We start from the raw sequence: 14,342 nt of genomic DNA, 5'->3' as shown, positions 1-14,342 counted from the left end.
GTTCTGGTTCTCATTTTTTGTGTTATTTTTAATGTGGCCTTCGCTGCCCAGAGTCATGTCTGTGAGATGGGCGGCCATATAAACTGATTTAGCCAATGCATCAGAACCAATCCTTATATTCAGCCCTAGAAGGGGTAGTGGAAATGGTTATTGGCTCAGAGCATACGCAGAGTGCATCTGCGTCGCCCCTGGGGAATGACCGATCCCATTCCATGATTGCGTCTTGTAAAGTTCCTGCTAAGCTTGACCGGAAAATCAGAAATTGAAGGTTGAGTGGAAGGACAAGATTTCGTGGGCCCTGGTAACTTCTTGGAACAATCTGTTTGATTTTGGAGTACAAGGACAAGGTTTGCATTGTGTTTTGCCCCTGAAATCACAGGTAAAGAGAGATAAGCCCTATCTTATCTCCCTCTCTCTGCATATATTGTAATTTGTCCTTTGTTTTCATTAGCTTCCCTGTGCTGATGTGTGATTTCTAATCCTCTTACCAGAGAAGGTTTTATGAGCTGCTCAGTATCACTATGGATTAGAGTGGCTCATAAGCCTTAGGAAATAAATACATCAATACGTAATTGCATTGACCATAGGGAGAGTTCTGAGAAAATTCAAGGCTTGTTAGCCTTTTAAATTGTTTTACATGAAAAAGGCCACACCGATCCTGTATCCCCCAAATGTCTCTCATGGCCTTGATTCTCTATTATTTATCTATTAATCTATTTATTTATTTACTCATTTCTACAGCCACCCAACTCATCCTACGTGGCTATATAAAGCGGCCATGTGTGAACCGATGCGACTCCGTACTGAAGAAAATGCTAGAGATGGGGATGAAGGGGGGGAAAAAACCGTTGAAAATGCTGCGGTTGGGGTGTCCTGCAACCAGCTTGGTGGTCAGCTTAGGCTTCAGGATATTGTGCGGGCTCATTCGGGGGATCTAGGTTTGGTTAAAAATGGGGCAGTCTGTTGGGGGAACATGGCCAGTGAGCGGAACTGGGGTTTCCTCCTAATTTAGTGGGTTCAATACAGCCGACAGCTTCATCTGACCCTCTGTTTCTGCAAGGACCAAGATGAACCAATCTCTTAATAAAGGGTTCCTCAACCTTGGCGACTTTAAGGCGGGTGGACTTCAACTCCCAGAATTCCCCAGCCAGCCTTCCGGGAATTCTGGGAGTTGAAGTCCACCCATCTTCAAGCGGCCAAGGTTCAGAAACACTGGGTTAATGGGAATTGCAGTCCCTCAGCTCTGTCGGACGCTTCCCGCAGACCGAGCAGCCGAGCTCCGGACTACAGCTCCCACATCCCTCGGCGCGGGCTCCGCTGGGGCGCGGCCTCCGCGCAAGTCCCGCCGGGAGCGGGAGTTCCCCGCGGGCCGGCGCCGCGCGGCAGAGCGGCCGGCGGACTCCCCTCCCGGCGTGCCCCGCGCGCGGGGCGGGGCGGAGGGCGGGGCGAGCCGGAGGGAGCCGGGCGGGCCGAGACCGCGAACGGGCGAGCCAGGCGTCGAGGCTGCGGGATGATGTCGGTGCGGGTGGCGGCCCCGCCGGCCGTGGAGCTCAAGGAGCTGGCCGGGCCCCTGGACAAGCCCGCCGCCGCCGCCGCCGCCGCCGCCGGCCCCTGCTCGCCGCCGCCGCCGCCGCACGCTGAGCCCGGCCCGGCCGTGGCGGGGGAGAGCGCGGCGCCGGCCCCCGGCGCGGCGGCGAAGGCCCCCCAGGCCTCGGCCATGAAGCGCAGTGATCCGCCGCCGCCCGCGCAGGCCCCGCCGCCCCGCCTGTCCGGCGACGGGGGCGACGGCGCGGGCGGGCCGCTGGGCGAGGCGCTGGTCAGCCCCGACGGGACCGTCACGGAGGCGCCGCGCACCGTCAAGAAGGTAGCGGGGGGCGGCCCCCTCCCTCGCGACCGCGCGGCCCATGGTCCCCTGCCCGCCCGCAGGGGCGCCGGGACTGCCGCTCCCACAATCCCCCCGCGGCGCGGGTGCTGGGCGTTGTAGTCCCCGCGCGGGAGGGGAGGGGAGGGTGCGATCTTCCCCAGGGAGCCCTCCCCGCCCTGCCCCTGGTGCCCTCTGCAGCCGGGGTGGGGGTCTTGCAGCCCCCTCCTCCAGTTGGCCGGGGAGGGGGCGGTTGCCCAGAAGCCGCGGCGCTGACAGCCAGCCCGGCTGCCCTCGCCTTAACCCGGGGGTCCCCCGCCCGCCAGCCAGCCCGCTCTTCTGGACCTTCCCCCTCTGGCCGTTCTCCTCCGGGTGCCCGAGGTCTCTCTCCTGCCTTGGGACCTCCTCTGCAGGGGGCGCCCCGGCCGTGCAGAGAGCTCAGGAGGACCCTTCCTGCCAGGACAGCCTGGCACTGTCCGCCTGGCATCGTTCCAGGGGTGCGGGCAGCTCCCCCTGGCAGCGCCGGGGGCTTCTGCGTGCAAGGCCTGTGACCCCTTTGTTGGAGGAGAGCTGCGCGTCTTCAGAGGCTTCCTCCCTCTGCAGCCCAGCGTTTCCTCCAGCTCAGTGTACAGAGCAGTAAAACCCCCGGGGCTGATCGACGGGACTGCATTGCCCGAAGGCTCCCCCTCCTACCTCCACCTGTCTCCCGGGTTTAAATCTTCTGGAGGAGACGGTGGTCCTTAACACGGGAAGGACCTGAAAGCCTCTGCTCTAAACTCCCCCCGAGTCGAGTCGAGTCGAGTCGTGTCGTGTCTCGTCTCCTTCCAGACGTCCCTTGGCTGTTGATACCCTCGAGCGTTTGTGCAGAGGTCATTGCCGGACCTCTTTGGAAGCCTTCTGGCTGGAGGGGCTGAGCAGCGGCGGACTTCAGTTTAGCAGGACTTTGCAGTCTTGCTCCCCTTAAATTAGGTGGTGGTGGCGGTGGTGGTTAGTCGATTCGAAGGCACGTTAGAGTGGGTCTCTGTTTCTCTTCCCTTGCGTTTTCTTCGGCTCCGTTCCTGTCTACTGTATTGCAGCCAAAAATAGAGGCCTGGGTACATGTAACTTGGGAAGCCTTCAAGTCATCGTACCATATATTTTTAGTTCAAGTGAAGGTTTGTTTAACCTGAGAAAGAATTCTGTGAAGCAGCGGGGGACCTTCTGAGCTTCACCGAATTCTTTCTCAGGTTAAACAAAGAGAAAGGAAAGCAGGTGCAGCCGCCCCAAAAGAGGAATTTTGCTGATGAATAACGGCTGATAAAATAGTGGCTTATCAGTCCAGGAATGTTGCTTTCGCTGATAAGGCAGCGGCTTATCTGTCCTTCACACAGTTCTCGGTGTTAAGATCTAGCCTGAGAATGACTTTGTGCAACTCAAAAGCCAGCTCGCTGCTTTATGACGAAAAGAACAGCACCGTTGCCTGTGTTGGGATTTCAATTATGCGTGCTCCGGGTCATAACCCAGAGGATTATGAAACTTTGGGAGGAGAGGAATGGAATGATCTATGTTACCCATTACTGTAGCACCAAGCAAATAATCCAAGGAGGATATTTATGTCCCATAATTGTAATATATTTCTAATAGGCTGGATTGACACAAAAATGTAACCCTAAATCCGGGTTAACACAACACAGTTGCTGTGCCTGGTTTCCCCTAACACTGAACCGCAGCCTATTTGGACTATTTTAGCTGAATCTGGCACATTGTGCTGGAATATTAGTGACTTTCCACTCTGAGCATTGGAAAATGATTAGATTTGTTTTCCACGTAAACCCCCTACGATACCAATACATTATCACTAAAACGAGCCCTTCACGCAGTAGCTTATTGGAGGTGAGATATACACAACTGAGGAGTACGTGCAGTACTATGTGTTGTAGAGATACAGAAAGCTGTGGTTGGTGCTTATCGAGCAGGGTCACAGATACAGTCTCTACCTTGAGAGAGTTATTGGGGTAAATAAAGGCAAAGTTTGAGGGATTGGGGGCACACCTCAGCCTGTAGGGCAGTAAGAGGCCGTCAAATGAAGCTGTGGCTTTGCAAAAGGCTGGTGGCCAAAATGTTCTACCCCTGCTTTTTCTTTTTGCCCTTTTAGAGGTGGGGGTAGGAGGTGTCCCTGAGACAAACTGCTTCAGTTGAATTCCCAGCCGCTCCTCCAGACATCAGAATTGTGATCTTGTGGTGCTGGGAGATCACAAGCTTCCCATTCTTGGCAGCAATATATCAAATTGCTAGCTAGCATCCAGTGAAAAACTCGACTTCAGGGACACTTTACATTTTTATGGGAGGAAAAGGCATTGGAAGCACACCATCCCATTTATTTAGAAAATTAAATACCCTCTGACCTGAGTCCTTCTGAAAATTGAAAGGAACCAGTTAGCTTTGGGAAGCACCTGTGTGGTCATAGAGGATAGCTTCCCTGGAAATGCCAGATGCGGCTGCCTGACCATTCTGGGAGCTGGACTATAGGATTGACAGGGCTTAAGGGACCACTCTTGGTTGATCAGACCATTTTTCTGGTGAGTGGCTCCTTTTGACATTGATTGTTCTAGGTAGGTGATTCTTTTGATGTCATCTGATGCCTGGTGAAAATAACTCTAACAAGCTGGAAAAAAAAGTGTTGGAGAAGTTTATATAACTACCCGTCCTTACTGGATATATCATTCCCTTCTATATCTGATGGGGTAATGGTGGATCCTGAAGTAGCAAAAGGAAGTGTTGATGTGAATCATGTTTCACAGAAGGATAGAACATTTTGAGAAGAAATTGTCCCCAATGTGGGCAGCTGGGTGGGTGTTGGCAGAAATGGGATGAAATGTCCTAGAGGAAGATAGGACACCATGAAGCCTTCATAGAAGGTATCACCAAACTTTAAAGTAATTGAAATAAGTAGCATCACAAATGTTCCCCATGTTCAGTTTATTTACTTAAATAAATATATAATTGACCTGAGCCAGCATTTGGGGATTATTTTGCCATGTGTTATCCATAGCAAAAATGGTTTGGCATGGGGGTCATCCGTAATAATATGGGTTAGCATTCTCGCATATCCTGTTAATTTATAAATCCCAATTAAATGATGTGTTTGTAGAAGGAATGAATATTAATCTTGGGGGGTGTTGTATACTACCTTGTTTTTCTTGTTAACAAATGTCTATCAAGCTTGTTGGAATAAAGGTTTCTGTAGCTCTTTGGTTTGGAATTAGAGCGTAGGCCCATGCTGCCTCTTAAAAAGCATTACTTGGGCCTTACTTTCAAAAGATGCAAAATGCTTTTATTGAAATAATTATGTCAGTACCTGCAAATGGTGCTGCCTGGGTCTGGTTGCTGAGGAACAGAAAGCTTATACTTAGAGCCAAAGGCTGAGCAATAAAACTGAAGCTAAAATTTGCTTAGATAACATTGCAAATGGAGTGATTCAGAACTTGTGGCTGAAAACTCAAGCTTTGCATCTCTTCTGATCCACTGATTAGAATGGAGAATCAGTAGGTTCTATTTCCTACTGTCAGTTTAAACATACTAACATAGAATAAATTAATGGGTAAAAATGCATAATTGCTTATGTATTAAGGTGTGGTGTCCTGAAACTAACTTCCAGAAATTCAGAACTTACTGGACATGAATCAGTAGGGTAGAACTCCTAAAACAGTGTTTCTCAACCTTGGCAACTTTAAGATGGGTGGACTTCAACTCCCAGAATTCCCCAGCCAGCATCTTAAGTCCACACATCTTAAGGTTGCCAAGTTTGAAAAACCTTGTCCTAGAATCTTCACTGGGCTCCAGTTTTCCAGCAAGAGAATCATTAGCTTTTCTATATCTTGCATATTTTTAGGTTAGGAAAATTTTGCTCATTGAAGGGAACCTACATCTTTGGTACTGCTTTAATTCTGCTAGTGTTATTATTACTTATTTTTCTCAGTCTCTGTAGATGTGTGTCAGAAATGACATTAATTGTTAACCTCTGCTAGAAAATATAAATGATATGCAATGAACATTTGCCTTTGGACAAACTTTTTCAGCACCCAGAAATGGATTGGTAAAATCAAATATAGGGCTGTCACTCAAAATTTTGCATGTTACTTGATCTCAGATGTTTAAATGCTTTTGGGGTTAAAGACTTCTGAACTCTCTGCCCTCGTGGGTGTGTTTGCTGCAGTTAAATGGATGAGCTTCTTGCTGAAGACCTTCCACCAAGTATTCGCGGTGAACAGAGTACCCAGGCTTTTAAGAAGGGCTGTGGAGTCGGCACATAAAATCTTCGACTCCGACTCCTTTATTCATGGTACCTCCGACTCCTTTAATTATGTATTGATACAGGAAATAAATTATAAATATACTAGTTGTATATTTCCTGTATCGACTGCAAGCACGCAATATACAAGGCATTTCATCACTGCCAACATGAATGTTTTGAAATTTGCAGAGAACTTGAAATTAAAATGTATCCTGCAAAAGATAGGTTAATCAAATGATCTATGAAATAGGAAAGTCTAACATATTATATACAATTTAAACTTATTAGGAGTTGGAGTTGGTACATTTTTACCGACTCTGACTCCAGTAAGCCAAGAATTGCTTCCGACTCCGATTCCACGACTCCGACTCCATGGCTCTGCTTTTAAGAGTATGGTACTAGCTTTGCAGGACAGACCAGTGGTCTTTGTTAACTAGTATCTGGCCTCCAATAGTGGCCTGCTATATAAATAGCAAGTCCAGTGTTAAATTATGCATTGCAATAAAAATGGATCATTGTAGTTTCTCATGGTCTAACATTGGGGACTCTTGTGGCAGAAAAAGGACAAACTTGGATAGTAATGTTTACTTGGCTTATCAAAGATTAGACCAAGAAATGTAGATATCCCTAGATTCTCTGGAAAGACTATCCATATCTCTCAAAATATTCTGACAGTTTGACATGAAGAAGGAAGTTGCTGCAGAAAAAGAGAAAATTTAAAGCCAAGGTAGAAGAGGTCTGGGTGTAACCTTAGAAGGCTACTTCGGAAGTCTTCCTAAAATTCATAACAGGTGTTGAAATTGAAGAAAGGGAAGGGTTAGAGGCATTCTTTCCAAGAAAAATCCTGGAGTAGGATACTTGACACTCACCATGAATTGAACATTCAAATAGTGCAAATAGGCAACACAAGTTTGATGACCCAGGTTTGCTTGATGGCCTTAGATGAGGAATGATGCAAGTTGAGTAATATGAGTAAAATGGGGCAGTCACGGGGGAGGTGGAGGAGGAAGAAAATACACATTTAAAGAGAAAGGGCAGCTACCAAGGGAGGAAGCATCTTCTACTCAAGAGTTTTGCTTTTGTCCTGGAGGCCTTTGTATGAAATTAAAGGGTGTCAAGAGTTATGCCAGAAGAGAGGAGGCAACTGGAGAGAGATTGGAGAGGGGAAATTGCAGCAAGTGTGCTGAGAATAGAAGTTGTTGCTGTGCTACCCTCAGACTTCAGAGAGTTTGGTTCAAACTGTTTAATGGAACAACTTTGTTAGTGCATTAAGGGCGTTGTAGCTCCCCCTTACTCAGAAGAGCTATCCTTCCTCTTTATTACTCAAGTTAGAAACTCTTGGATTAAATGAGGCTTCATTTCCTATAGTGAGCCTGCTAATTAGTTCTTCCCCTCCAAAAGGTTGACAATCCAACCCTAGATTTCTGTCATTTTTCCTACCTGAAGCTGTGCTTGCTTCCTGAGTTTGAGCTACAGTCACACCAACTTGGCTGAAAATGTCTGGAAGAAATAAACATCACAGAGGAAGAGTTGACGTGGGCCATGAAGGAAACGGGGTGTTTGGGTGCTGGTCAGAGTCTTGGTGTGTAGCTCAAGAGGGAAAAAGGGATTAATACAGGCCTTATCGATGGGGTACACACATTGAATTCTGAATACTATATCCAGATTTCACTTGTCAGGAGACTGTCATCAGACTTTTACCTTCACTAAAAACCTATTACAAAAAGGAATTTGTCACATTTTGAATCTGTCTTTGTTTTTAAGAATCTTTTTTCTCTTTCACCAGAGCACTCTTTCACGTGTTCTCCACCTGACTGCTGTGGTTTCGTTTTGCTTTCTGCATTGTATGCCCAATGCTCTTTTTCCTGTTATTTTCTCCTCCATCTTTTGGGGTCATGCTCCCTTTCAGCTTCATCCCTTGTTCTGCTCTCACTCCTGACCTATCACTGCACCAAAACACTTGCTTTCCTTTCTCTGGAGCCCAAATAATAGCAGTAGTGTCCACCTGGGAGTCCAGATATCAGCTGTTTGGTATGCTTCCTAATCTGTGAATAGAAGGAACAATGCAGAAGCAGTGACTAAACCCCTCCCCAGATGCCACCTTGTTTCTTCTTCTTCTTTTTTTGGTAATAACTTTATTAAATTTGTAGGCAAGAAAGATAAAAACTAGCAGAAACTACTATTTAAGATGAGGGAAAGAGAAAAAATAAAGAGCAAAGCCAAAAGTGCAGGAAAAAAAGAAAATATATAGAAATGACTTCTGATTTTCTTTTACAACAGTTATAGGTGTAAATTTAAATTGAACACTTGCTCTGTGGTTACAACATAACTTTCATTTTTATATCATTACTATTTTTTCTAATCATCAAACCCGTATATCATAATTTCATTTTTTTCAGTTTCATGCAGAAGGTCCAAAGGAGGTTTCCAATCAGCATTAATCAGTGTCTTTTCTCTAATCAAGGCTGTCAATTTAGCCATCTCAGCAAGCTCCGTCACCATCCACTCTTCCATTGTAGGTAATGTCAGATCTTTTCACCATGCATATAAAAATCTCGCTGCTGTTATCATGTATAAAAACAAAGTTCCATGAGTTTTTTCCATGTTTTTGTCAATCCGTCCCAAAAGAAACACCTCTGGCTTCAGTTGTATATTAATCTTTAAAATCTTCTGAATTAATGTATGTATTTGGATCCACATTTTTTTAGCTTTTATATTTAGTTATCATTTCTCTTCTATAATATGCTTCTTGTGAAAGCCACAAAGACATTTTCGGATACAACCTGGATTTATATCTATTCCATATTCTCAATATGGCACGTCTGGCAAAGTGATTTTTAAAATCTAAATTAACTTTAGCTTTATCGTGGCATAAATAACCACGCCAGCCAAACTTGGTCATGTCCTAGATGCATCTTCTCTCCCCTAGTATAAAAGATGGCATAAATTATTAGTGGACGTTGTTGATCATTTTATTTCCTGCTCACAGTAAAAAATTCCTTCAGTTTGCACCATTCCCAATATTGGATTCTCAGCAAAGAGCCATTCTGGTTGGGGAATTTGGGGACTTGGTCTCCATATCTAAAGGAAGCCTAGATTGGGGCAGGCAGGAGAGGAAGTTCTTCAGCGTAGAGTTCAGCAATACTGGGAAGATGAGGTATTAATAGGTTTCAGATTGACCTTCCCATTCAAAGTTTAATGTAAATAATTCAACAGCTATTTATCTTGGATGGGCTCATCATTCCTAAAACATCTAAAGGATTGCAGAGGGAGTCAACTAAGTAAACCCAAGATTACGAATTAAAGACGTATGGCATTCTTGGTTTCTGGACACAGTCGGGTTAAAGAACCTCTTTAATTGGACCCAAAAGTAATGTCAGAAAACAGCTATGTGCATATTGGGTTTTTAATCATGCGATCCTGTTAGTGTTTGCTCAGATGAAGTTGTTCTTACTCCCATGCTGCTGTGGACAAAATAGCAGTTTCTGTTGGTCATTGCCAGAAGCCATTGGAGAATTTATAACAATAAGCTAATTATTGAAAAGTAGTCGGGCTCTTATTTAGCAAACCGGAGTGGGGGGTTTTGTCCTTGACTCTGTACATTGCCTGTTTCTGCTTTCCATGGGTTGAATACAATATTCATTTTGTAGGAAGTGGGAAGTTAGTGAGCCATCTGCTCTAATTGTATTAGACATCATCTTCTGCTCCCTGCTGTGATTTTTAAAGAGAAGTATTTAGACTCCTGTTATGTTGATGAAATTTAAATGATCCAGAGTAATCAAGGGGAGAAGCCAGCAAAGGGATTCAGTTGTTAAGTGGGGTGTCTGCCTGGCTGAACACTCTTCTTTGAAGATATCTACCTTCCTCCTCTTGCTTGCTTGCTTTTTAGAGGTTGACTCAACACTGGCTATGAACAGGTTGCCCATGCTGAGATTGGCATGCCTTGGTGCCAAAGAGACACTGGCCCAAAGAATGTCTGTTGGCTAATCTGCTCCTTTTGAAGGCCAGAGGTATTTCTAGTCTGGTGCAGTCTTCATATTAACAGCCCTCTGATAGGCCAGGTTAGAGCAGAGGCAAAGGGTGTTAAATCCCATCTCTACTTATCTCATCCTTACACAGCTAAGAGATTTGAGCACATATTTTGTGTACCAGAGAATTAACCTGTGAAATTAGCATGCAGGGCCAAGCTCTTGGTAGAAAATATATTTGTGGTCTTTTAAAAAATCTCTTCATGCAGAAGTTGAACCCAACAGCTTCCTAGTGTGACAGCAATTTCCTGGCTGTTATGAATATCTCCTCAGGTTGGCAGGCAGGTTTCTTCACAACCAAGCCTTGCCAGTTAGGGATCTCTTGCTAGGTAACTGGATTGCCCTAGAGTCTCATAAATCCAACTCTCGAAGTCTTTGACTCATGTTAGTCATCCTGCCTAAGCCTTGGGTTTTAGGAAGCAGCTATCCGTTACATCCCCAAACATGCCCCTATCGATTTATTTATTATTTATTTCCAGTAGAAGAGAATATATATAGCTCGGTTGAACTGTGGAGTTCTTGGTGCTCTCTGAGCTTGGTTGTTTGCTTGCAGACATTTCATTACTGGACTAGGGAATATCTTCAGTGCAAGTGGCAAACCCCACGCTCCTTTGCACTGATGATGTTCCCTAGTTGGGTAATGAAACGTCTGCAAGCAGGCAGCCAAGCTCAAAGAGCACCAAAGACTTCATTCATTCATTCATTCATTCATTCATTCATTCATTCATTCATTCATTCATTCATTCAATGTGGCTGCCCATCTCACATACATGACTCTAGGCAGCTAGATACTTCCAAGCTTTTAAAAACTGCTTTCCCAAACCTGCCCCCCTCCATGTGTGCTCAGGCATTCCTAGCCCTGCTGCTAAGGTGGGGAAGACCATTTTAAAAATGCCAGGCACATGTTGGCCACCATTAGATTTGGGTTCTGTGCAGAGGGGAGAAGGGTATCATTAAAGAAGACAGCCTGAACACCGTTAAACCATTGCTTGCTGGATGCAGTCTAGGCAGAGAAGATGGGAGCGTCTTTCAAAAGGAGGGCATTTGGACCCGACCTGATCACAGCGACATTTATCCATGCCGTCACTAGGAGGCAAATCCATCTGATGGTACCTAATTAAAAATGTAACTGCCAGATGTGATTAAGCTCTAGTGGCACCATTCATTTTAAATGGACCATTTGTATCCACAGAAGGTTCAGTGTATGCCTGCTATATACAGATGTGCATAACTCACGTTCTGTCCGAACCAGGAATAAGAACCCCGACTTCTTCAACAGACAGCGTGGCTTTTCTCTAGCAGGTGCTAATCACTTATCTCCGTGCTTGCTATAATACAAATTAGGCTTATAAAAGTCTTGCCTGGCTGTCTGAAATAATGGTGTTTCCTTACCTTATTAGCTAGGCTGTTTCCCCTCTTTCGCTCCCCGGTTCTAATTCAGTTGCTCTAAAGGTGTGCTTGCTGGAGAAGACTCTTGAGAGTCCCCTGGACTGCTAGGAGGTCAAACCAGTCAATCTTAAAGGAAATCAACCCTGATTGCTCATTGGAAGGATCGATAATGAAGCTCAAGCTCAGATACTTTGGTCACCTAATGCGAAGAGAGGACTCTTTGGAAAAGACCCTGATGCTGGGAAAGATTGAAGGCAAAAGGAGAAGAGGACGGCAGAGGATGAGATGGTTAGATAGCATCACTGAAGCAATGAGCATGAAACTGAGCAAACTCAGGGAGGCAGTGAAGGACCGGAAGGCCTGGCGCAGTATGGTTCATGGGGTCACGGAGAGTCGGACACGACTTAACGACTAAACAACAAAAGGTGTGCTCCGGAAGTGGGCAGAGCCCTGCTTAACTCTTAGGGCACTTGAGTTTGGTGTGAATGCTTGACACCTATTCCACTTGTGGTGAGAAGACGTTATATGGCTCAAGGCTATTGCCTACAGAGCTCAGAGAATCTGGAGGGGCAACTGGGTGCCTTGTATTTGAATGGTGTTGGCTCCAGTCTCCTTTCCTGTGTGAAGTCATTGGAGACCAGCAGGCCTCAGAGGCAGTTTAAGGACAGCAGACACCTCGTCCTTTTGTAAAGAATCAGCTAAGCATTGTTCAGGTTGGAGAATGGTCAATTGGATAGCATCCTTAGCCTGGAGACCATCGCTCTGGCTGCTTACACACTTTTACCTAAAATGCAAGCGAAGATTCACTCTGCGTGGCCAAACTCTGATCCGGCCCACCACTTATTCAGATGAGGCACCTCCTCCTTTTGTAAAACTTACCCACAAAAATGGAAGACTGATCGATTGATAGCTAGGGATATTCTGTTAGAGGATGAAAGCAGGAGAGAAAACAATACAGCCAAGTGTCACATTTTCAACTCAGATGTGTCGTCATTGTAGACCGAGGCACTTTCCTCTTTTGGATCCTGGTTTCTCATCAGCCTAATCCAGTGTTTCTCAACCTTGGCCTCTTGAAGATGTGTGGACTTCAACTCCCAGAATTCCCCAGCCAGCCTTGCAGGCTGGCTGGGGAATTCTGGGACTTGAAGTCCACACATCTTCAAGTGGCCAAGGTTGAGAAACACTGGCCTAATCTAAACAGTTGCTTTCCAGCAGCAACAGCTCATGTAACAGAGAGGAAGGCTAGACTATATATCTTAAAAACTAATAGGGGAATGCTCTGACATTTTCAAACTCTGTTGCTGAGACAGAGACAGCCATTCCGGAATTTATACACTGCAGAACCAGATTCAGTGCAAACCAGCTGAGGTTTGCTCCGGCTCCATCTCAGGCAGAGCCTGAACAAAGAATCTTATTTTAAATGGTGTAATCAGCTCACCAGGGCAAGGTTTTTCAGAGGAACCGGGCTGTTCGCTGCAGAAGAAACAACCAAGAGTTTTGCAAGCTAGTGTAATAAGCCATTTTTGTGTTGGTTTAATCTGTGTGATGCAGATGCATGCTTGCCTAAGATAATTATTTCACGGTTTCACTCCGCTTAAAGCATTCGTTCATCGGTCGGCTGATGCTTACTTTCCAGATTTAATTTCCACCTGACCCCACTATTTATGATCCGCGCAGAATAGTTTTGCCGAAAAGCTAGCAGAAGAGCTGTAATGAAAGCCAAAGGAGAGTGTTACCTTTATGTCAGTGACAAAACCTGGAGTCCTTAGGGGAGCCAAACAATGTGGTGGAAAATTCCTGAATGGAGACGCAGGGAATGCACCTCAGGCTATAGTGGAAATTTAAAAGTAACCTTGGTAACCATTGTCATTGAAATAGGCCTCCTTGGCAAGCAGGTCTTTGTGTCTACCTATGCGTGTGGGTTGCGTTCAGCTGTAACCTTTGTGTCTGCAGCAAATGCCTTTCCGTCGGTAGTAAGACTGGCACTGGGGCTGGCAGGGTGACTGTCTTCCTCCCCGATCTCTCCTAGCATATACCCTTATAGGGGGCTGCAACAGCGGCATTAATACTATGCGGGTCTCGGGAAAGAAAGCATGCTTTCTGTATTCATATTTTGTAAATTTTCTGTGTTCTTATTTTTACCTGTTTTGCTAAATTGGAAAAAAAAATGTGGCGGTTAAGTTTATAGTCCTCGTTTTTTTTGTATAAGAGATCAAGGAGGCATACCTAGTGCTCCCTTCTATTTCCCCCCCAACAACTCTGTGAGGTAGGCTGGGCTGAGGGAGAGGGACCGGCTCTAACTCCCTCAGTGTCAGCCCATTGAGGTAGGCCAAGTCAGGAAACAGACTCCACTAGGAATAGTGGAGCTCTGCTTTATTGAGGTGGGCTATCATTACAGCATCTTGAAAACCTGATGGCCCTTTTCCCTGGCTCCCTCTTATACCAAAGGCAGTGAAGGCGGAGTCAGTTTAAATTTCTTTCCAACATTATCTTCCCTTCCTGGGCTTCAACCATGTGCCATGTTCCTTCTCCAAAGTCATCTCTATGCTTCTCTACACCCTGGATGTATTTGGACACTCTGGGAAAGATTGAAGGGAAAAGGAGAAGGGGAGAGGATGAGATGGTTAGAGAGCATCACTGAAGGAATGAGCATGAAACTGAGCAAACTCAGGGAGGCAGTGAAGGATAGGAAGGCCTGGCGCGATGTGGTCATGGGGTCACAAAGAGTTGGACACGACTTAACGACTGAACAACAACAACCCAAGTTACTAAGAGGGGTTGCAGTCTGTCC

General features: G+C 45.8%; 1 protein-coding gene across 1 annotated transcript in view; it reads left to right on the top strand.

The window, feature by feature from the left end:
- The first annotated feature begins 1,433 nt into the window (after positions 1-1,433).
- AHCYL2 (adenosylhomocysteinase like 2) overlaps positions 1,434-14,342 on the top strand; it is an 86,126-nt gene continuing 73,217 nt past the window's right edge. The window contains exon 1 of the mRNA XM_088141462.1: positions 1,434-1,864. Coding sequence (XP_087997588.1) covers positions 1,511-1,864 — 354 coding nt within the window. The 5' untranslated portion in view covers positions 1,434-1,510. The remainder of the gene's footprint in view (positions 1,865-14,342) is intronic.

The sequence above is a fragment of the Python bivittatus genome, unplaced genomic scaffold (genome assembly GCF_059951505.1).
Source record: "Python bivittatus isolate LINGU-HERP-01145 unplaced genomic scaffold, Pbiv_v1 ctg000330_np1212, whole genome shotgun sequence".
Taxonomy (NCBI): Eukaryota; Metazoa; Chordata; class Lepidosauria; order Squamata; family Pythonidae; genus Python; species Python bivittatus.
Note: the sequence above shows the minus strand (reverse complement) of the source record. Positions and strands in the feature narration are given on the sequence as shown.